The sequence below is a fragment of the Chlorocebus sabaeus genome, chromosome 13 (genome assembly GCF_047675955.1).
Source record: "Chlorocebus sabaeus isolate Y175 chromosome 13, mChlSab1.0.hap1, whole genome shotgun sequence".
Taxonomy (NCBI): Eukaryota; Metazoa; Chordata; class Mammalia; order Primates; family Cercopithecidae; genus Chlorocebus; species Chlorocebus sabaeus.
The window spans coordinates 19,425,270-19,450,246 of record NC_132916.1 but is presented as its reverse complement, the minus strand read 5'-3'; the positions used below and the strand labels follow the sequence as shown (position 1 = coordinate 19,450,246).

General features: G+C 43.6%; 1 protein-coding gene across 2 annotated transcripts in view; it reads left to right on the top strand.

The window, feature by feature from the left end:
* The window catches only part of AKAP12 (A-kinase anchoring protein 12), a 120,386-nt gene that overhangs the window by 52,234 nt on the left and 43,175 nt on the right, over positions 1 to 24,977 (top strand). For both annotated transcript variants that reach the window (XM_008007572.3, XM_008007571.3), the window contains one exon: positions 15,031 to 15,187. In XM_008007572.3, coding sequence (XP_008005763.3) covers positions 15,031 to 15,187 — 157 coding nt within the window. The remainder of the gene's footprint in view (positions 1 to 15,030; positions 15,188 to 24,977) is intronic.

The following is a 24,977-nucleotide window of genomic DNA, read 5'->3' as shown; positions in this document are numbered from 1 at the left end:
GAGCTAAACGTTTAATGACTTTATTAAGTAACCGATGGATGCCACAGTGTATAGGAAACTTTCTTGAGTTTTTCTCACAAATAAGGAGGCATTTCTCAAAGTCTCTTGGGATGGCTTCACATAGCTCACTCCCAGCCAGCTGACTTGTGGCCTCTTTCCCTTCCTTCCACGTGCAGTGCTTTCTATCTTGAATGCTGCGGCCAGCAGAGGTTCTGACAGTGGAGCCCTCTGCCTAGCAGGCTTCAGAAAGGAGCCTGTGAGGCAAAGACGTTTCCATTGAAAAGCAGTTTAGAATTCAGCCTCCATCTGCTAATTCCCATAGATGCTCTTTAGCAAACACAGGACAGTTGTTTGCGGATTCAAAATTTGCTGCTTTTTCATTCTGTATCTTACATTTTGGTGATTGTGTTACAAATATTTGCAGTTGAACATAATGGGATAATAACTGTTGATTCTTGGCGAAATCACATTATCATAGGTCATCTTTGCAAATCAAGTGCATTCTACTGAAAAGGAGACAAGCAATTTTGCTTGTTCTTTTTCTCTTTCAGTCGAATGGAGCATGGACTTAGAATTGAAGTTGCAATGGGATGGGCAATACATTCTAACTGGGTTTTTAGTTAAAAATCAGCGATCAGTTTAAGCAATCTGTTTCAAAGGCAGTATAGCCACAAATTTGCAGACAGTGTGTAGTACAGTTGTCCTTCAGTATCTTAGAGGAATTGGTTCCAGGACCCTCCCACCCATGTTGGTACCAAAATACAAGGATGCTCACAAGTCCCACAGTTTGCCCTCTGGACCCAGGGGTTCCCCATCCTCAGATTCAACCAACCAAGGATTGAAAAGATAGTATTTGCAGGATGAGGAACTGCAGATATGGAAGGCTGACTGTATTTCACTTCGACAGGGGTCTCAATTATCCTCCTCATTGAATGGTAATATGTTGCCTGTTTTGGCAAAGTTTGGAGTAAACTTCTGTCTCCACCTCCCGTATTGCAGCTGTCAGCATGGTGAAGAGCCTGCGAGATGCGTGTGCTGATATGTGCTGCCTATAGGGCTGCCTAACACAAACCAAACAAACATCCCTTCTCAGGATGGGAGAACAGCTTTTTATGAGACCTTCTTGTGTCTTCCTGTTGCCCATCTCTGCCTTTTCCCCCATAAGCAGGTGACAGTTGTGCAGTGTATAGGCACTACATATTTTTCATGTGTGATTGCCTCCGTGGTGGAATTTCAGATACTCTTGTCTTAGGGACACACCTTTGATTAGAAGAAGTAATATTAGCCTCTAAAATTTTTGAACTTTAAAATCGAGACTTTACTTGGGATAATGCTGGTTTCCTCCTCTGTCGAAATTGTTTATCTCTTGGACTCAAAATCTATTTCGCCTTTCTGTGGTACACAGTGGATTTCAAAACATTTGGTATTATCGGATTTCTAAGCAAGGATGTGATGTAATTATTTTACTACCAAATGAGGATTCCTTTGAGAGAAGCAGCCACTTAACGTGAGAGTAATTACTTGAATATGAAGTGGTGTGTAGGAATTAAGTGAGAACTGAGATCTTGACCTCCACTTATGCTATAGATAAAACCTGAAATGAATTTGCTGGTGCAGGGTCCCAGAAAAAACTAGTCATGAGAATTGCCAGAATTGTCAGAAATGTGTTTTGGGGTGATTAATTTTTATTATTCTAACTATTCACAATAACATTTTGCTTGTTTTGCAATTAGAATCTGGGGAGGTCCAAGAAGTCAAGATGGTAATTAATTTGCCTGGGACAGCTGGTAGATGCAACAGCTCAGAGCAGTGGGTGGTGAGGAACTTGTCTTAGACATTCACGATGCAGGTCATGACACTGGAATATAAAGCTCTAGCTCTAGGGGTCTGTATTCTGTGCTGTGTAACTTGACATGATCTGGGACCCAAAGTCAAATAACTAATCAGGAGAAGTCAGGTGCCTTTTGTTAAACCCAGAACTCCAGTATTCCTTTGAAGCTTAAGGGGAGAGTAAGTAACATGGTGTCAGGCTTGTTCCCTGTCCTTAACACAAGAATCCTTGGAATTGCTGGGTTACATAGTCTTCTCCCCTGAGTGGACACCCAGTACAACCATGACTCACATGCCTAAGATCTGTGTTAGATTGTGTCATGGATCCAGCATAATTAAGTAGAGATGCATTTTCTTGGTTTAAGGTATCTTAGGGGAAAAAAAGAATACAGTTCTTCAGGTTCAGCCTTGGAGTTCTTCTTCCTCTTTTTTTTTTTTTTTCTTTTGTTTTGTTTTTGAGATGAAGTCTTGCTCTGTCACCAGGCCGGAGCGCTGCGTAATCTCAACTCACTGCAACCTCCACCTCCCAGGTTCAAGGGATTCTCCTGCTTCAGCCTCCCCAGTAACTGGGACTATAGGCCAGTGCCACCATGCCCAGCTAATTTTTGTATTTTTAGTAGAGACGAGGTTTCACCATGTTGGCCAGGATGGTCTCAATCTCTTGACCTTGTGATCCACCCGCCTCGGCCTCCCAAAGTGCTGGGATTACAGGTGTGAGCCACCGTGCTGGGCCTAAAGTTCTTTTCTGGTTCTATGAGGCTGTGAGTAGTGGTTCTTAATCAGGAATGTTATCACCACCGCCTTAGGGGAGGTACACATTTCTTGGTGTTGGGGGCGGTTGGGGGGGGGACACCAGGGATGCCCCGTGTCCTGTAATTACCATCCACGGTGTCCACAGAGAGGAAGATACTGGTTGTGTCAGAGACTTGGTCTAGGATTCACAGGTTTTTCTTCCAGTTGGATTTAATGAGCTTCTCTCTGTCCTAAGACCCAAATGCTGTGGGGTTTGCCAACATTACAAGGTAGGCATTTCACAGAACGGAATTCTGGCAGGCCATCTTCATGCAGTGAATTGCTGTCATTGGTAGGTGGTGCTTTTTATTGCCCCCATCTCCAGCAGAGATCTTATAAATTCCCTTTGCCTGAAATCAGCATGGTTGATCTCCCACCTAACCAGATTTAGAGTGCTTTGTTTTCTTTCACATACTTTCCCAGAGAACTTGGGAGTTTTAATACTTTCAAAAACAACTATAACTTTTTATAAAGTAGAGGAATACTTGACTGAAATGTTGTGTGTTGAAACATACTGCATGCATCCATAGTGTCTTTAGTTATGGGGGATGTTAGTAGATGTGACTCAGAGAGGGTTCTATGAGGAACTCATTTTTAGAAAATGCAGTGATTTTCTCCTTAGAGATTCAGAATGCACATTAAGGAGTTTTTAAATTCTAAGTAAATCTGCTTAACTCTGTCTACCTCAGAGTTTCCCAAGCTAACCTGGAGCACAGAACACGTCTGAGATAATGCCTGAGATGCTGGTGTTGATACACCCAGTATACTCATGCTCTCGGATACCGGTTTGATAAACACCGATCTTCGAGAATTTAGAGGCCTAATTTGTAGACAACATTCCTAATAAAATGAGTTCACCTGTAGTGGACAGTCCTTTGGAGTTTCCATAAGCAATGTGAGATACATTATTTTCTAAGAGATCCAACAATTTGAATATTAATGTTCAATGGAATTAATTTTGCATGCTAAAAGCAAGCTGATAATTTTAGTGGATCTCTCTTAGCAGTCATTCTTTCTCATGTCCAAAGATGAGTTTGGGTTATTTCTCCTGAAATTATGGTTAACTAATTTTCATGAATTTTACTGAAAATGAGAAGAAACATGAAAATGTGGGATTTGTAGACAGTGGCGGGAAACTATCTGGTATTTATACCCCTCACCAAGCAGCACTCACGGGCCCGCAAGCTCTTGTGCTGCACAGAAACCGTTCCAGCCACCTTCCTGAAATAGTAAGCACTGCATTTCAAACACAAAATAAAATTAATATTGGCATTCTGAAAATTAGAACCTTTGCACTAGGATTAAATTAAATTAGTTCAACGAATGTGACAGCATGACAAAGCTGGTCTAAGCCAATCAGGTATTGAAAGTGGATAAATGTTGCTGTCGGGTGAATAGCTCTTACTCGGCAGTTGGTGGGATGATGTAGACCCCATCTTGGAATGAAGACCTGCAGGATAAAGTGCAGTAGGACATGTGGGGTTCGGACAGCTGGGCCCTGTTGTTTTCGTCCTCTGGAGCTGGAGGGAAGGGGCCACAGGGACTGTGGGTGACGGTGAGGAGATGTTCACCCCCTTTTCTGAGTCCTTCAAATGAACTCAGTCGAGCTTACAGTGATGTCACCAAGCAGTAAGGGGATTGTTTTGGGTGGTTGGTTTTGTTTTGCTGAATATATGGGTGGGAAGAAATATCATGAAATTTAATGGTGGCTTTATTTAAAGATCAGAGGCTTCATGACATCTGTAGGTTACGACCTGGGACCTGCTGCCACCCTCAAGAGGATCTGCTGCCTCTTCCCTGAGGACAACTGGCGGCAGGAAGAGAGCTCTGGAGGTCAATTTCTCAGAGATAAGGGCTTCTTATTTTTAGAGATCGCCGCAATCACGCCCTCCCCGGGATGCATCCTCTTCTCAGTTTCGTGTGGTTGGAAAGAGCTTTTGACTCCATGCTTTGAGAATACCTCTGAAACCCGATAAGCAGTTCATTTTCTCTCTTTTAAAAACCTTGCTAGTTAAAAGGCCTTCTCCTATTTTTCTTTTGCAGATTGCCTTAAATCTTTTTTTAAATTCATGGAATATAAACGTATATTCCTGATTGCCTTAGCAGTGCTTACTATATATACTGAGCTAATTAAAAATCACATCGGCCAGGCGCGGTGGCTCACCCCTGAAATCCCAACACTTTAGGAGGCTGAGGTGGGTGGATCACCTGAGGTCAGGAGTTTGAGACCAGCCTGGCCAATGCAGCAAAACTGCATCTCTACTAAAAATACAAAAATTAGCCAGGTGTGGTGGCACACACCTGTAATCCCAGTTATTCAGGAGGGTGAGGCAGGAGAATCGCTTGAACCCGGGAGGTGGAAGTTGGAGCGAGCCGAAATCATGCCACTGCACTCCAGCCTGAGAGACAGAGCGAGACTCCATCTCAAAAATAAATAAATAAATAAATAAATAAATAAATAAATAAATAAATAAAATAAAATAAAGTAACAATCATTTTCTTGCCATTCTCTACAGTAATGTTTTATACTCTTAAAGAAAACCTCTTTAAAATAGCTTTAACACTGAGGTTTTAATAAGGTTTATTTCTGCGTCTCAGAGAACGGAGATGCAGCATCTTCAGGCTGAACTTCTTGGAAGGCATGACTGTGTCGGGGAAGGAATGGAGAGACTAAAGAATTCAATCCGGTTCCCTCACAAAAATTAGGGCTATTGTTCATCGGAAGTTCTCATAGATCTGGATCACCAATGGAATAATCCATTTCTGCATTTAGCCTCCATCTTATTTTCAGCCTACTTCTGGAAATTTAAATATACATTGGAAAATACATTGTATGCCTAGGTTGAAATAAAAGGTTTTTTTGTTTGTTTGTTTTTTTGTTTTTTGCTAGTCTGGATTGCTGTTTGAAGTATTTAATTTTAGAGTGAGTACACCAATTGGAGCTATAGCCATTGACTTGTATGAAATAAATCATCAGTCTTAATGATAGCTCCAGGGCCGGGCGCAATGGCTCAAGCCTGTAATCCCAGCACTTTGGGAGGCTGAGATGGGCAGATCACGAGGTCAGGAGATTGAGACCATCCTGGCTAACACAGTGAAACCCCATCTCTACTAAAAAAAATACAAAAAACTAGCCGGGCGAGGTGGCGGGCGCCTGTAGTCCCAGCTACTCAGGAGGTTGAGGCAGGAGAATGGTGTAAATCCGGGAGGCGGAGCTTGCAGTGAGCCGAGATTCGGCCACTGTACTCCAGCCTGGGCCACAGAGTGAGACTCCGCCTCAAAAAAAAAAAAAAAAATGATAGCCCCTTGAGTTACATTGATGGGTGGACTCTCTGATACACACCACACAGCTCTGTGTGTGTGTGTGTTGTGGGGGCAGGATCACTTGCCCTAGCAACCTGAGGATCTGAACCAACCAGGAACCTCAGGAAAAAAAACGCTACTATGGACTGGGCACGGTGGCTTACACCGTGCCCTTTGGGAGGCCGAGGTGGGCGGATCACAAGGTCAGGAGTTCAAGACCAGCCTGACCAACGTGGTGAAACCATCTCTACTAAAAAATAGAAAAATTAGCCAGGTGTGGTGGTGCGCACCTGTAATCCCAGCTACTCAGGAGGCTGAGGCAGGAGAAGCACTTGAACCCAGGAGGTGGAGGTTGCAGTGAGCCAAGAGCATGCCACTGTCCTCCAGTCTGGGGGATAGAGTGTGACTTTGTCTCAAAAAAAAAAAAAAAATAGGCTACTGTGTCTTCTTTTCTCTTCTGTGAGCAAGTCTGTGATTTCAAAGCCATGGCCGTGTTACCTATAGCCATACCCCGTGTCTTGATATGCAGCCCATGTGAATGTGTGTCCTGGGATGTGTGTGTGTGTGTATGTGTGTATAGTGAGATGTGTCGCTTCTACCGAGCTGTGTCTAATCTTGTTGGATTCCCTTGTCATTTCACATCTCGGACTCAAACCAAATGCTGCCTCCTTTGAAACCCTCCTTAACAGAAACACAAGGACCATTTATAAAAGGTGACTGTAGTGTGAGATAAGGGCTGGAAAGTACTGGGATAGCACATCGACCCTGATTTGATCGAATGGACCAAGTCTTATAAAATGGCTGCTGAGTGCTTTTCTATTTAGAAAGAGAATTTCCCCCAATATGATTTCATTTGAATCTCACACAATCCAAAAACAGAGATAGTATTAGTCTCAGTTTGTAACTGGGAAAATAAGCTCAGAGGTAAAGTTCCATAGCTGAGAGGAGCTTTTGGACTCTAACCAAGACCTTGTACGTGCTGTGCTGTCTTCTGTTTCCCCCATGCCTTCTATAGTTTAAAAAGAAAAGAAAAGAAAAATCACAGATGGCCCTCCTCCATTTAGACCTTTATATAAACCACCTTTACCCGCTTTGTCCTGCCCAGACCTAGAAAATCAGAAAGATTAGACGCCTTTGCCATTTGCCAGGTGTTATTGTTGAGTGCAGAGCAGGAAGAACACAGGTAATAACTCGCAGAGCTTTCATTTTAGAGAGGAACACAGGCATGGAACAAGTAATTCCCAAGACCACAATTATTGTTAACAAATAGTATAACAAAGACAGCTAAAATTTATGTTAATAGTTGACTTATTAAGAACTTATTATGTGCCTGGTGATGTTTCAAATATTCTTTGAGGTATATAAAAATGAATTCTTGGCTGGGCGAGGTGACTCACGCCTGTAATCCCAACACTTTGGGAAGCCAAAGCGGGTGGATCACTTAAGGTCAGGAGTTTGAGACCAACCTGACCAACATGGTGAAACCCCATCTCTACTAAAAATACAAAAGAATTAGCCAGGTGTGATGGCACTTGCCTGTAATCCCAATTACTTGGGAGGCTGAGGCAGTAGAATCACTTGAACCCAGGAGGCGGAGGTTGCTGTGAGCTGAGATCACATCACTGCACTCCAGCCTGGATGACAGAGTAAGACTCTGTCTCAAAAAAAAAAAAAAAAAAAAAAGGCAAAGAAAACTGAATTCTTTTTTTTCTCTCTCTTTTTTTTTTTTTTTTTTTTGAGACGGAGTCTCGTTCTGTCACCCAGGCTGGAGTGCAGTGGCCGGATCTCAGCTCACTGCAAGCCCCGCCTCCCAGGTTTACGCCATTCTCCTGCCTCAGCCTCCCGAGTAACTGGGACTACAGGCACCCACCACCTCGCCCGGCTAGTTTTTTGTATTTTTTTAGTAGAGACGGGGTTTCACCGTGTTCACCAGGATGGTCTCGATCTCCTGACCTCATGATCCTCCCGTCTCGGCCTCCCAAAGTGCTGGGATTACAGGCTTGAGCCACTGCGCCCGTCAAGTTTAAAAGCCAGTCAAGTTTAGCAGTGTGGGGTTGTATACCAACTTTAGTAAAACTGATGTTAATTTCTGATAACCCACTACCATCGGACCAGCCTAAAAATGAATTATTAACTCCATTTTACAGAGAATGGGGAAGATATGAGGTAGGCAAGAAATGTGCTCAAGGTCGTGAAAGTAACTTCCTTAAGGTGGAAGCAAATGTGTATGAAACACCCTTGTGAAATGGGTACATAATGCATAGGATAGATGTGTTCTCTGTCAGGAGCCTGGAGTGGTCTGCTGTAGAACTGTGATATGCTTGGCTCTGTCCTGGTCAATGTTTTTGATGAATGGCTTAGCTGAGGACATTAATATGCTATTTACATTTGGCGGTGATATAAACAGAGGAGTTAAAGCTCCAGCAGTGTGACTTGTTGGCTTAGATGATCTTAAGAGATTTATGAACCCTGGCAAGTCAGGTTATTAACATGCTTGAAGCCTAAGAAGCTATGAGTTTTAGGGTTCAATGTGTTTTCACTTTTACAATGATAAAGTGAGTAAAAAGGAAACCACGTCTGTTCTCCCAGTCTCCCTCTAAAAGGACAAAACCAAACAATAACAGTGCCATAGAGGTAGCCATTATTAAAGATTTGGTACATATCGTTCCAGACTTTTAAAAAATGCTTATACAAACATTGACTCCTTTTCTCTCTCCCTTTTCCTCTTCCTCTCCCTCTTTGTTAGTGGTTTATTTTTGTTTGGTTTGGTTTTAAACACATAAAAGAATCAAATATTCTCAGCAACTTGCTTCTTTCCCCCCTTAAACTGGGGACATCTTCACCCATGAGTGTGTCTAAATTTATCTACATAGCTTTTGATGCTGTCTATTGCATGGACGTCTCATAATTTAACTACTCCTCTCTACTGATAGACATTTAAGTGTTTTTTTGTTTGTTTTTGCACTTTTTGCTATTATAAAGTATTTAGTACTTATTTATTTTTTCTTTGTAGAGACTAGGTTTCTCTTTATTGCCCAGGCTGGTCTCGAACTCCTGGCCTAAAGCGATTCTCCTGCCTCAGACACTCAAAGTGCTGGAATTATTAGCATAAGGCACCATGGCCAACCCTATTATAAGTTATTATGTGTTGCACATCATAAATATGTAATGCCATATCTATTGGAATGGCATGGTGTAGCTAACGGGTTTGCATATTTAAAATTCTATCCCTATTTCCAAATTGCCTTCCAGGGATATTGTTTACTGATTTATACTCTGGTTTTTATTTTTTTCTGCTTGACATTTTTAAAGATTTACTTTCAAAACACTTTCTATTAGAATGAAGGATAAAACACAGTGAAGAGGTTTCTTTACAAGTTTGTCATGGGATTTAAAATTCCTTCCAGATCATCTTTAATTCTGATCATGTGTGGGTGTGTCCTGGTTATGTTGGCTTCTGGTTCCTTCCCATGAAGGCCACTTACAGGTTTGCTTCTTGGTCGTACTGCCGTGGGTGGAACGAATTGCCCTGTTGGAGCCTCGTCTGCGTGTGAACTGCGGGAGTGCTGGGCCACTTGCACCCGGTCATCCAATGAGCATGTAGATCCGGGAGTATCACTTCTGCAGTGAAAAGAGTTGCTTTAGTTGGCTTACATCCTCCGCCTCCGGCATCCTGACAGCTGTCAAGGGCTCATCATTTGACAACTTCATTAAAGAGCCTGATACTCTTGTTTCTTACTCTGCAAAAGAGGGCCCCAGAAAGTTGTGGAATCCTGTGAAGGAGGTGGATGGAGAAGTCTCCTGGTTTTTCTGTGGTGCCTCGGCTACCACTTGGACCTTCTTGGTTGTTGTTCTTACAGAAATGAGAGGAAAACACTGTTGCTGGAAACATTGGAGGTTTTTAGGGTCTTTTTTTTTTTTTTAACAGCTTGTTTAGTTGTCATGTGGTAATACTTCATGGGAATAAACTCTGGCTGACCCACTCAAAGGATATAAGCTTGAAAACATTTAGGGTTTTGATTTGTTCAAAGGAGGCATTTGTGCTTTTTGAAGCACAAATCCAGTGGGAAAATAGGTTTTCTGCTGCTTACCATCTTTAAGTGTAGGGAGTGTGTCTTTCAAGTCTAGTTCTCATCTCGAAAGAAATAGCTATTTATAAAACTAAGTTCAGGGTGGATGGATAAAGCTATGCGAGGAAGCTTCAGAGTAGAAAAAGTGAAATGCACATTTCCTCCTTCTTATCTTGTTTGATAACAGTTAAGTCCCAATGTTACTTTCCTCCTTGAAATGGGTGGCCCTCGAATCCCATCTGGCTCCACCGAATCCCATCTGGCTCCACCACCTCCCATCCCATGTGCCACTATGTTGTGTCTGCATCTTTCAGGGTCTCTCTGGGCAGAGCTGTGTGTAAATCCTGTCTTCTGTGGCCATTTGAGTTGCAGGGAAAAGAGAGACTGATTGAAGGGAAGCAAGGTGCGTGTTTATTGATGAAGAAATGTATCCACAACATATGAAACCATCAGGTCATAAAATAGCACGTCTTCCCCATTATTTTTTAAGTGAATGCTTTGCCTATATATACACATGTAGAAAACACAGAAAAGACTTAAATGAATGTGGGTTTGATTTCCTCTGATTTGAGGTGACTTTAACTTATTGATAACTCTCAGAAGTCCCTGAATTTTTAACAATGGTATGAATTATTTAGATGGTTTGGGGATGGGAGAAAAAACAAAAACACTTCCGATTTGGAGTGAAATAAAGGGAATTATCCATCTTTAACAACACGTGGGATTTGCAAAAGTGTGGACATGTCTGAATGTGACAATCTGACTAGGAACAAAGTCCCATTTTGTGTGGAGTGTTGGTGGCTCATAGGCTCTGAAAGCTCACCAGAGACCTCACCCTTCAGGTCAAAGCTTGGGTACCCTGGCGGGATGCAAGCTATTCACAGTAAAATAGACTCAAAACTCAGGTTCAGTAACGTCACTGTCATAAATTGTTTTCTACCGAAGTTCATAATGTATCTAGTGCCTTACTCAAGTAGGGACAGTTACCCTGTGGTTACTGAAAATTACTATCTCGTAATGCATTCATTATCATACTTAGGATATAAGGGTGTCTAGCATTTGACCTCGTTTTCAAGGGTCCTTCTTTTTATCATCTACTATACTTTGCTATGCATGTGTAACATCTCTTTTTTTATTATTATTTTTTTGGAGACAGAGTCTCCCTCTGTTGCCCAGGCTAGAGCGCGTGATCTCAGCCTGCTGCAACTTCCACCTCCCAGGTTCAAGCGATTCTCTTGCCTCAGCCTCCTGAGTAGCTGGGACTACAGGCACACACCACCACACCTGGCTAATTTTTTGTATTTTTAGTAGAGACGGAGTTTCACCGTGATAGCCACGATGGTCTCAATCTTCTGCCCTCATGATCTGCCCGCCTTGGCCTCCCAAAGTGCTGGGATTACAGGCGTGAGCCACCGCGCCCAGCGTACCATCTCTTTTTTAAATTATGGTTTTATTTGGAGACGAGGGTCTCTGTTATGTTGTCCAGGCTGGCCTCAAACTTGTGGGCTCAAGCAGTCCTCCTGCCTCAGTCTCCCAAGTGCTGGGACTACAGCACGCATCACAGTGCCCGGCTCGGTAACATTCCTAAAAGAGTAGACAGAAATTTGTGCCTGTGTGCTATAGAGTCTTCATGTTTAAAGAGATTCAATTTGGCTCCAACTAAAGATATCTTGGGTTAGACAATTCACAAAGGATTATATAATAATTTTTTCAATAATTTTGGGTAGTTTATAGAACCCTAAACTCTATAGAACTTCAGAGTTCTGGTTCCTAAACAAGAGGCACAATTGACCAAAGTTTATTGCTTTGAAATTGAGGTATTAAGATGGCTTTTTTATGTTCCCTGTTTAGTTTGCCATATCATGAAACTGTATATGTCAACATTTTCTAGGTTTAAGATTCACTGGGTTACCATATAGTCTACAATAATGTGTGATTCCTGCTTTCCTCCCCCAACTTTTCTTCCTGTTATTAGTCAAATCTAAGTCCTATGTACATACTCAATGATATTTAGTTAAAATACTCTGACATTTGGCCAGGCACAGTGGCTCATGCCTGTAATCCCAGCACTTTGGGAGGCTGAGGCGGGAGGATCACCTGAGATCAGGAGTTGGAGACCAGCCTGGCCAACGTGGTGAAATCCCGTCTCTACTAAAACTACAAAAATTAGCTGGGCATGGTGGCAGGTGCCTGTAATCCCAGCTACTCAGGAGGCTGAGGCAGAAGAATCGCTTGAACCCAAAAGGCGGATGTTGCAGTGAGCCAAGATCACGCCATTGGACCACAACCTGGGGGACAAGAGTGAAAATCCATCTCAAAAAAAAAAGAAATACTCTGACATTTTTGCTGATGGGCTTTGTGGAGACACACTACCCCCTTCTCCATTCCCTACCCCCTGCTTTTGTCTTTAGGTTTCATTTAAAATTCCCATCTTTCATATTTTGGTAAGAGAAGACTTTAAGTGGAAATGTAACCTGAGTATTCTGTTTAATAAACGGACTCAGCATGGGCATTTTGAAGCCAACAATCCCATCTGTAGTGTAAGTATTAAACTACAGTGGTATTATTTCAGGAGGAAGCTCATGCAGTTGAAGGACAGCCTTGCTGGGAGCCGAGAACAGCCAGGTGAAATCAATTTAGCACAACTCAAGGCTTCTGGATTGCGTGTCTTGAACTCAGTCCCTTCAGGGTTCAGGGTCTTAAGTCGGTGATGTGGCCAGAGTCATTCACTGGCCTGGAAGCAGGATGGAATGATGTCAGATCGAGTGCGGAGCTGAGATTGCTTTGTAGCATGCAGGTCTGTACCTGACCTTTTCCAGACCTGGAATACCCTTTAAGTCATTTTATAGTTGTGTGTAGTAACAGGAGCTTCAAAACATGGCACCTATCTTTATGTTGAGAGCCTTAAACAGAAAAACCCTGGAAATAGTTGGCGAGAGCTGTCTTCGGGCCACGATGCTCCCATTCCTGAGCTGTGTGACCTGGGGCAGGACAACCCCACCCCACCAGAATTGCTTTGAGTCCCAGTGTCATTATTATAAAATGGAAATAGCAGTTGCCTACACTGGTTTTAAGATAAATGAGATATCAGGCCGGGCGCGGTGGCTCAAGCCTGTAATCCCAGCACTTTGGGAGGCCGAGACGGGCGGATCACGAGGTCAGGAGATCGAGACCATCCTGGCTAACCCGGTGAAACCCCGTCTCTCAAAAAACTAGCCGGGCGAGGTGGCGGGCGCCTGTAGTCCCAGCTACTTGGGAGGCTGAGGCAGGAGAATGGCGTGAACCCGGGAGGCGGAGCTTGCAGTGAGCTGAGATCCGGCCACTGCACTCCAGCCTGGGCGGCAGAGCGAGACTCCGTCTCAAAAAAAAAAAAAAAAAAAAAGATAAATGAGATATCTGTATATATAACATTGTTGTATATTACAATGTTGAAACATTTAGGTTCCTAATGGTCATTGTTTCTACTGGCTTAAAATATTTTTACCTATATTCTCAGGATTAAAAATATGACCAAGAGCAGGCCGGGCCCGGTGGTTCACGCCTGTAATCCTAGCACTTTGGGAGGCAGAGGTGGGCGGATCACTTGAGGTCAGGAGTCTGAGACTGGCCTGGCCAACATGGCAAAACCACGTCTCTACTGAAAATACAAAAATTAGCCAGGCGTGGTGGCACACGCCTTTAATCCCAGCTATGTGGGAGGCTGAGGCAGGAGGAGGATCACTTGCACCTGGGAGGTGGAGGTTGCAGTGAACCGAGATTGCACCACTGTACTTCAATCTGGGTGACAGAGTGAGACTCCATCTCAAAAAAAAAAAGTATTATATGACCAAGGGCATGCCTACATGCCTGCTGATTTTGTGGGATTTTTTTGGTTTTTTGTTTTTGTTTTTCTTGCCCTGTCACCGAGGCTGGAGTGCTGTGGCTCGATCTCTGCTCGCTGCAGCCTCCACCTCCCACATCCACCTCTAGGTTCAAGTGATTCTCCTGCTTCAGCCTCCCGAGTAGCTGGGACTACAGGCACGCGCCCCCATGCCTGGCTAATTTTTTTGTATTTTTAGTAGAGATGGGGTTTCACTATGTTGGCCAGGCTGGTCTTGAACTCCTCATCTCGTGATCTGCCCGCCTCGGCCTCCCAAAGTGCTGGGATTACACAACATGAGCCACCGCGCCTGGCCATGCCTGCTGATTTTGAAACTGATGCCATCGATTGCATAGGGCATCCTATGGGGAGGATTGCAAATGACCATTGTAATATTTTTAAGGAAAAAACGATGACCCAAGTGCACATGTTATATGTGTCTTGTTTGCTCGCTGGGCTCTGGGATCACTGGCCTTCGCACCAAGGGGCCTCCCTTCTCTGCACCCCCTTTATCCTTTTCTCACGCAGCGCTTGCCTGTGGAAATGAGGTCTCAGCTTTACCATTACTGCCTCAGAGAAGTCCTGGACACCCCCAGCCTCGGTTAGGGCTGGTTTGTTTTTTGGTTTTTTTAACAAAAAGCGCTCTGTTTATTATTATTTGTTCTATGTATGCCTCCTTCATGACAGTTTCCACAACTGCAGTTTAGTAATTATTTGTTTAAAAGTCTGCCTTCTGACTCGTTCAGTCAATTATGTTTAACCTGCATCTAATCGCAAGGAAACATTATTTATTATTTTGAAGTAAAAAAGGGGTTTTTAAGTCTGCCTTCCATAGTAATTTGTAAGCTCAAAGCTTTGGGAAACACATCTGATTTATTCATGTTTGTATCTGAAATAGGTCTGGAAAGGTGAGTGTGTGTGTCTGGTGTTCCAGTGAATGAATTAATGAGTGGATGAATGGCTCATGGGCACACTTCCCCAGATACAAGGCCCTATCTGCTTGTAAGGTAGCTGGATCTTTCAGACAAATATAAGACTTAACTCTTCATTGTTTCTGAACTTCCTTTTCTCTGTATTTCTTCTTTCACTGCTTTATATTCTGGAAGTTAATGCCTTGTTTCTTGACTTGGTTGTGAGGACCGAAATTAAGTTTCTATGGCTTTGTCTTTCCCGTAGCTCCTACAGAAGAATGGTCAGCTGTCCACCATCAATGGCGTAGCTGAGCAAGACGAGCTCAGCCTCCAGGAGGGTGACCTGAATGGCCAGGAAGGAGCCCAGAACGGTCAAGGAGCCCTAAACGGCCAGGAGGAAGAAGTAGTCATTGTCACCGATGGTAAGCCGCCCCTCCAGAACTGGAAGGCACACAGCACTTGCAACAAACTGTGAACTCAGCAGAAAATACTGTGTCATACTGCCTGGTGGTGGATTGACGTTAATAGCAGAAACAATCAATTGGTTACAAAAGGAAGTACTTATCTGACCATTTGGGTACCCCCTATACTTAGACCTTGAAGTTATGTTTCTTTTTTCTTCTCTGGAACTTGATGCTTTTTAAATTATTGTTGCTCTGTCCCAGCTACTTGTCTGGAGTTATATGTGAGTTCTTGTTGGAAACAGAAGTCACGGTTGCTTTAACAGTATCTCTCCCTCAAGAGAGGAGCCTGCTATACTTCCTCAACTTTTTCTGCACGTACCCCTCTTTGCTTAAACTATGATGTGCTGCATGTTTTATAGCTCTTGAGCCTAGAGATCCTCGAGGCATGGTTAGTGAAGAGTGATCATTTGGACACAGTGTTGGGATTTGATTTTTACCCATATAGGCGGTGGGGAACCACATCTTAAGGTCAGAATTGAGCGCATATGGACCAGTAAGTCTCTTGTGAAAAGTGAAAGGCTGCATGTTGAAGAAGGACCTTTGTCTACTCTGAGTTCATTGTTTCATTTAATCATAAATAAAGGGATAACCAGTAACCGCTATCAAAGATATGTAAAATGATGATTCGGCATACGGTAAATTGATTCATGTAATAGGAATAAGAGAGACAAATGAAGGGAAAAATCCTTTCACAGGAGATTCAACATCGCCTCACTTAGATGAGATTCTTCCAACATGTGGAACCTGTTTTTCTTCTTGTTTGATGCCCCCACAGAGCTGCTTCAAGCAGGGAGCTGCTTTTGAAGTTGGTGGGAATACTTATCTGTATATAGCACCACAGGCACAATATAAAGTTAGAAATATACACAGTCTCACAGGCGGAGTATTTGCATGACCTAGTGTGAGAGTTTCAAATAATTTTCACCCAAATGATTGGAATGGACCCAACTCAAATTCCCAAGTCCAAAGCTTTGTCCTTCCCATGTTAACTTTTGAATCAAGTCAAGCACCAGCAACATGTGAGCTTACTATGGCCAAGTCCGTAAGGTTAAGACAAGGCAACTTGGTGACTAACAAATGAATTGTGCGAGGGATGAGAGTTGCAGGGTTCAGGTGGAGCTGTCACTTGAGGTCAGAGGGGAAATTGGGGGAGGCTGGATTTACATGTGTCTAAACAAGGAATGCCAGCAAAAATGAGGAGAATAATAAGAGCCAGCACTTGATGTGCTTTTATTATAGGGCCCAGAGAGGTGCCTTTTGTGTGTTACCACCTTTAATAGATACAGCAACCGTATGAAGTAGGTAATATTGTTCCCAAGAGGCAAATCCAGATCAGCAGATTCCAAAACCACTTAACCGCTGCACGCTGACTGTGCAGGGCAGGTTCGGAGGCTGGTGTGTTGGAACAGCCTGGCCCCAGCAAAGAGTTTTTATTGAAGGGTGTAGAATGAAAGCCCAGAAGGGAAAAGGGGCCGGATAACAGGGCCCTGAAAGCAGAGTGGAGTTTAGAAAGTATGTAGTGGACAACGTGTGATCACTGAACTATGCCACCAAGGGGGTGCTGGAGGCTTCTTGTCTGACTTAGCTGATCTGTAGGATGGATAAGAGGAGGGAGGGATGGGGCAGGGACACACGTTTTTTTCATAGAATCCCAAATAGCCTGGAAATTCTTTTTTAATCTGCGGCATGTTTACTGGAGGTCTTAAGGTTAGCTTCCCTTAGTCCAGTTGTGATTTCTTTTACATTTCAGCCACGTGGGTAAACACCGATTTTCACAGTGAGTGATTCAGTCTCTCCCCTGTGACTATTCCATCGTCTCCCTGAGGTGACCCAGGCCTCTGACCATGGTCTCAGAGGTCTGAGCAAATGTCAAATCCCCCATGCAGGAAGGGTGGTGACTTTTATTGTTTATTTTTTGAGACGGAGTCTCTCTCTGTCACCCAGGCTGGAGAACAGTGGCTTGAGCTTGGCTTACTGCAATGTCTGCCTCCCCGCACCCTCCCCCTACCCCCGGCTCAAGTGATTCTCCTGCCTCAGTCTCCTGAGTAGCTGGGACGTGCCACCACACCTGGCTAATTTTTGTATTTTTAGTAGAAACGGGGTTTCACCATGTTGGCCAATCTGGTTTTGAACTCCTGACCTCAAGTGATATGCCCACCTCAGCCCTCCAAAGTGGTGGGATTACAGGCATGAGCCATCATGCCCTGCTGTGGAAGAGTGGTAATTAATACACATTTTTTGTTTTTGCTGTTGTTTGTTTATTTTGAGACAGGATCTTGCTCTGTCAACCAGGCTGGAGTGCAGTGGCATGATTTTGGCTCACTGCAACCTCCGCCTCCCGGGTTCAAGTGATTCTCCTGCCTTAGCCTCCCAAGTGGCTGAGATTACAGGCATGCACCACCATGCCCGGCTAATGTTTGTATTTTTATTAGAGACAGGGTTTCACTATGTTGGCCAGGCTGGTCTTGAACTCCTGACCGAAGGTGATTCGCCTGCCTCAGCCTCCCAAAGTGTTGGGATTACAGGCGTGAGCCACCATGCCCGGCCACTCATGATTAGGTTTTATGGTTGCTTCCAGAAATCAGAATTCTATATGATAGTTTGCTGTAGTATAGACAAAGGCATAATTTGGCATGTGACACTGACCTGTAGGATTTGGGACTCCTTTGTTTCTACCACTGTCCACTTAAATAAGAAGAGGGCTTACTCATTTTGGTCCCTGGGAGGATTGGCCCACAGTGGAATTTGGTCCTGCCGTAGATAAAATAGCAAGATCAACCGATGGGAGAAAATAATGAACAAGGACCATTCCTGCTGGAGGGTTTTTACTTTACAGTGGCGGACAATATTTAGACAAAGCCAGAGGTGACATTATTTTCCCCATCTTGACTCACTTGCTCTAAAACTGGAAATACTGGTCATTCAGAACCAACCCTCCTCCTATAATGAAAACAGAATTCTGCTTCTTTTGTAAACTTTCTTAAGTGTCAGAAAGAAGGAACTGCATACTAAACATTGTTTAAACTGTACAGCAGGGTCCGATCTATGTAGGTTTTGGGAGGGGCTTGATCATGTCATTTGGCCTTCTATAAGAGCACACACAATGAGGCATGGACACACACATTTATTTATAATGAAAATACACGCAACTAATTACCTTAGTCTTGGCGAGTGGTCCCTTTCTTCTGAGCTTTGGGATTTTCAGTTCATACGAACTGCTTATATAGAAATGCAACTGGGCTTCCTCTCCCTAACTAAAAAGTGCTGTCATGCTGTGCTATTCCCAGCATTCCCAGAGACCGCACAAGTGCCATTGGTTTTGGGCAAATCTGCTTCTGCTGAAAAGATGAAAAAAAGAAAAGCTCCCTTTCCCCAACCCAAATTATCAATCGTTTTATAGTCTATGGCTTGTATGGTCTTCTCTTTGTTAAAAACCCAAACAAGAGGCTGGGCGCGGTGGCTCACGCCTGTAATCCCAGCACTTTGGGGGACCGAGGCGGGTGGGTCACCTCATGTCAGGAGGTTGAGACCAGCTTGGCCAACATGGTGAAACCCTGTCTCTACCAAAAATACAAAAAATCAGCTGGGCGTAGTGGCAGATGCCTGTAATCCCAGCTACTCCGGAGGCTGAGGCAGGAGAATCACCTGAACCCAGGAGGCGGACGGAGGGTGCAGTGAGCTGAGATCACGCCATCGCACTCCAGCCTAGGCAACAAGAACAAAACAAGAGTTTTGTTTCAAAAAACAAAACAAAACAAAACAAAAACCCAAACAACAATGATTTTTAAAGCATTGTATCTTGGGCTGAGGCCAATTTTAGATTTAAAACTTTTGCAGACTGGGTGTGGTGGCTCACGCCTATAATCACAGCACTTTGGGAGGCCAAGGCAGGCAGATCGCTTGGGTCCAGGATTTTGAGATCAGCCAGAGCAACATGGTGAAACCCTGTCTCTTTTTTCTTTTTCTTTTTTTTTTTTTTTTTTAACTTTTGGAAATAAGAACAACTTTGAAAATTTAGATGTGAAATTCAATCTTAGTATCTGTTAGGCAGAGGATTTTTTTTCCCCCAAACAGTTGAGGAAAATCAATTACTCAAAAAACACCACCTTATTTATTTTAATAATAGCTTATTTGATTTTGAAATAGTGTCTGCAAAACTCATTGCCATATACAAGGAATCCAGTGATTATCTCAGGTCTTCATACATTTGAATTAATCACTTATAACGCAGTTATTTGTTTTCTTTTTGAGATTTGCCTCTCTGCAGAATACAAACAGCAAACATTTTAAAGCATGTGAAAACCACCTTTTCTCCAACCTTCACAGGTCACACTTATTTCTGTGAGCAAACAAACAATGGCAGTCTCTTCCTTAGCTTTAGGATTTTTTTTTTTTTTTTTTTTTAAGAGGGCCTTGCTCGGTTGCCCAGGTCGGAGTGCAGTAGTGCAGTAGTGCAATCGTGGTTTAATGCAGCCTCAAACTTCTGGGCACATGTGATGCTTCTGCCTCAGCCTTCCCAGTAGCTAAGACTACAGGCACGTGCCACTGCACCAGACAATTTTTTAAAATGCTTCTGTAGAAACAGGTTCTTGCTGTGTTACCCAAGCTGGTCTCAAATTCTTGGCTTCAAGCTTCCTCCTATGTCGGCCTCCCAAAGTCTTGGGATTACAGACGTGAGCCACCACAGCCGGCCTTAAATAATTTTTGTTCACAGAGGCTTCACACCCTTTGCGTACCCAGAGTTGAGGATATTTACACCAGCAGCAACGGAGCAGGAAGCAGCTGGGTGCTCTGACCTTGGCATTTGCCACTCTGGGGCCAGCTGCTTTAAAACTGTCAGCCAGTGACCAGATGAACCAGGCCTTGTTACGCTAATCAGAGAATGGTATAGAGGCAGCTCCCGGTGTCTGCACGTGGACCACCACTGTGACACCAGCTGTGATCACACCCCCCACCCCCCCGGGGAAAAATAAAAAACAAAAAGCCTCAAAATGCTGTTGCTTAAAGCAGAAGCCTTTGAGAGGGTCTATTTCTTAACGTTTTACAGGATTCCACTTCTCTATATCTGAGTATTTTCCCCCAGATATAGTAACAAATACAACACTATAGAGAATTTCATTTTTCTAATGGTGCTTAATGTCATGGTCTGCTTTTATTAAATTTGCCATTTGAACCCACCAGCTCCTGGTGTACAGTTCCTCTGGGAAACAGAAAGGCTGAAAGGTTACCGCCAGATAATCCCAGCCCTCCCTACAGATCTTGTTACCTTACAGAAAATCCATTCTGAGTTAAAAGTCGTTCTTCTTTGCTTTGAACATTTAATAACTTTATCTGTATAGCAGGCACCCTAAGAGCTGCTCTGAGCCTCTTCAAAGATGACACCCCCCCACCCCATACCTGTTTCTCTGCAAGAGGCTGCTTTTTCTGCCCAAGAGGAATATTTTTTATGATTTGATTCCTTTTCTATTTCAGTTTTCAAATTGTGACATCATTGGTATCTTGTTAGATGTGCCTGTCACCCACATTATTGCCCTCCACTCCTCCTTTCCTTTTCTCCACACCAGTTGTTAACATCTGGCATTTGACATCTGTCTCTCACCCTCACTTGGTCAAAAATATAAGAATCAAGCCCAGGTGTGGTGGCTTACAACTGTAATCCCAGCACTTTGGGAGGCCGAGGAGGGCGGATCACTTGAGCCCAGGAGTTCGAGACCAGCCTGGGAAGCATAGTAAGACCCTTGTCTCTACAAACATTTTAAAAAATTAGCTGGACGTGGTTGTGCACGCCTGTATTCCCAGCTATTTGGGAGGCTAAGGTGGGAGGATCGCTTAACTTGAGCCCAGGAGTTTGAGGCTGCAGTGAGCCGTGATTGCACCACTGTATCAGCCTGGGCAACAGATTGAGACCCTGTCTCAAAAAATAAAATAAAATATAAGAATCATAAGGACGGCCGGGCGTGGTGGCTCACGCCTCTAATCCCAGCACTTTGGGAGGCCAAGGCGGGTGGATCATGAGATCAGGAGAGCGAGACAATCCTGGCTAACACAGTGAAACCCCATCTCTACTAAAAATACAAAACAATTAGCTGGGCATGGTGGTGGGCGCCTGTAATCCCAGCTACTCAGGAGGCTGAAGCAGGAGAATTGCTTGAACCTGGGAGGTGGAGGTTTCTGTGAGCTGAGATCGCGCCACTGCACTCCTGCCTGGGCTACAAGAGGGAGACTCCATCTGAAAAAAAAAAAAAAGAATTATGAGGGCAGAGATTTCTTGGGATGGGGATTCGGAGGGTGGTCCATGGCAGGAGATGGGATGAGGGGGACTGTTTTGTTCAGTGCTGAATCCTCTGAGCCTGGACCAGTAGCTGGAACAGAGGAAGTGCTCAGCAAGTATTTGAATAAATGAAGACAGAGTTTTCAGATGGAGTTCACGGTATTACATTTATAATCATCTAGGTGAAGAGGATTTGTTGGCTTTAACTCTGTATCAATTCATTTCCTGCTTAAAGACTGCGGCTTTGTACGTTTTATCCAAGGCTCTCTTTCCTTTGTTGCATCCGCACTTACAAAGCCAGACCCTTTTCAGGACTGCACCATGCTGGGTTCTCACAGGTGCTTGCTGTGGGTTAGCCAGGTGTTGCCTGGAAACATGAAATCAGACCCTGAACTGCACGTGATTAAATGCGGATTCCTAGTAACACTATCAGACACAAGTGCCCAGTAGACAAAGAGAGGGGTCCCCTCGCGCATACTTTGCTAATTCAAATACAATATTATTCCATGACATTTTCTCAAGCTGTATCCTGTTTTGTAATGTTTTGAAGACTGGAGGGAACACACACAAAATAGGCCTTGAACTTAGGTAAAAGTACTACGCTATGCGATTTCTGGGAACTGGTTTTAATTCATTCTCCTGCTCTGCAGCGATTGTTTTTAGTGTGGCTGCACTGAAATTACTTATGTCATTGACAAATTTCTGGTACAAATATTTCACTGCCTTCATCCTTAAAGAAACACACTTTTTCTCCCGTAATCAGCAGTCAAGATGTTTTTCTCTGAACTATATTCAAGTCTGACAGTGCAGTGAACTTTTCTTTTTCCTTCTGTCTTAACAAAAGGAGTGAGGAAGAAGGACAGCACGACTTCTGTTCACCCTTTCTCCCCTTCATAAATCAACTAATTCTAGGGGGCTAGACACGGCTAGGACTGCTTTAATTACTATTCTTTGCGTGATCTTGGTTTGAGTACATTTCTTTATCTCATTGCAAGTCAGTTTTCATCTATGAAATGAGCATCCCCACTCGTCTCCGAAATTCTGTGGCTAATATCAATATTACTAGTTATCTGGGCATGAAAAATAAGATAGTGGATTAGTTAATGAAGACACCCAAGTGACCTTAGGCAGGCAGCAATCCACTTGGCAATTCCATTATGCCTTTTTATAAAAATACTTTTATGGCTTTTCTCTCCTAATTTTTTTTTTTTTTTTTTTTTTGAAGACAGAGTCTCCCTCTGTCACCCAGGCTGAAATACAGTGGTGCAATCTCAGTTCACTGCAACTTCTGCCTCCTGGGTTCAAGCAATTCTCATGCCTCAGGCTCCTGAGTAGCTGGAATTACAGGCACACCACCACGCCTGGCTAATTGTTGTATTTTAGTAGAGATGGGGTTTTGCCATGTTGACCATGGCTGGTCTCACCTAACCTCAAGTGATTCACCCACTTCGGCCTCCCAAGTGCTGGGATTACAGGCATGAGCCACCACGCCTGGTCTCAAATCTGATCTTAAAAACCATTTTCTAGATTTGAAGTTTTAATTTAATTAAGAAGTTCAAGAGGGAAATTTTATTCAAGAATATCTTGAAACATAATCCTCTTGGTGTCAAAGAATAAGATAAATACCTTCACAAATGTAGCCACCAAACACCATCCTCTCATCCTCCTGTATGTGTTCTGCTGAATGACTGGTGGTCAGGACTATGTAATAAGGATTGGTAATAGCCAGGGATTGGGGGAAGAAGTTGGTAAATGCTATAGCTGCTTGCCCTAAAGATTTTCAGTCAGCCTTGGAGATGTTACCTATAAATTTCTATTGTTCAGAGGCCACTGAAGTCCACTTTCAAATTGGGTCCATGTTCTGGCCCATTTAAGAAGGAGCCAGGCAAGTCAGCCTGTAGCCTTGCCCAAGTAGCAGTCTAAGAATTAGGCCCTTTTCTGCCAGGCACGATGGCTCACACCTGTAATCCCAGCACTTTGGGAGGCTGAGGCGGGTGGCTCACAAGGTCAGGAGTTTGAGACCAGCCTGGGCAACATAGTGAAACCCCGTCTCTGCTAAAAATACAAAAATTAGCCCAGCATGGTGGCACGCAGCTGTAGTCCCAGCTATTCGGGAGGCTGAGGCAGGAGAATCACTGGAACCCGGTAGGCAAGGGTTGCAGTGAGCCGAGATCACACCATTGCACTCCAGCCTGGGCAACAGAGGAAGACTCTGTCTCAAAAAAAAAAAAAAAAAAAAAAAAAAAGGATTTAGGCCCTTTTTCTTGAAGGGACTAAGGTGGTCCATAAGGAGTGGCTCTCTGTAATTAAGCCACTAATGGAAATATGCAATTATTTTAGCTATTGTCTTAGTCTGTTCAGGCTGCTATAACAAAATACCTTAGACCAGGTAATTTGTAAGCAACAGAAATTTATTTCTTACAGTTCTGGAGGCTGGGAAGTCCCAGATCAAGGCACCAGCAGAATCAGAGTCTTGTGAGGTCCCACTTTCTCTAGATGGTGCCACCTGTGTGTCCTCATGTGGCAGAAGGGCAGAGGGAACAAACTCCCTTAAGTCTCTTATATGAAGGCACTAATCCCATTCATGAGTGCTCCGCCCCAAGGCTGATCGCCTCCCAAAGGCCCCACCCTCTAATACCATCACCTTGGTGATTAGGTTTCAACATATGAAATTTTTTTGTGGGGAGGGACACAAACATTCAGACTGGAGTGGCTGTTTTATTTATGGAATGAAAATCTTTTAGGCATTTTCTCAAGGACTGATTCACCTTGAGAGTAAAACAGTTTCAGTGTCACCTAATTTATAGTAACTTTTATACGGTTAAGGCAATGCTACAGTCTAGAGCACAATATCCCTATATTATAGTGTATTGGTCCATTCTCACACCGCTGTGAAGAACTGCCCGAGACTGGGTAGTTTATAAAGGAAAGAGGTTTAATTGACTCACAGTTCTGCAGGGCAGGGGAGGCCTCAGGAAACTTAACAATAATGGTGGAAGGGGAAGCAAACACATCCTTCTTCACATGGCAGCAGGAAGGAGAAGTGGAGAGCAAAAGGGGGAAGAACTTATAAAACCATCAGATCTCATGAGAACTCACTCACTGTCAAGAGAAAAGCATGAGGGTAACTTTTGATTAAATTTCCTCCCGCTGAGTTCCTCCCATTAAACATGGGGATTCCGGGATTATGAGAACTACAGGTCAAGGTGAGATCTGGGTGGGGACACAGACAAACCGTATCATAGAGAAAAGGATGCTTTGATAACGTCTGAAGATATATTCTCTGGGCTTAAAATTCAACAACTATTTAGCCTGTTAATCAAGATTTATTCCTGCATATCATGCTTTGAATTGTTTTCAAATTGCTCTGTAGTTCAAGTGTCAGTACAGCCTGATATCAGGTAGTTTTCCTCCGACCTCTAGTGTTAACCAGTGCATGCATTAGTCATTCAGGTGAAGAGTGCTGTGTGCTAGATT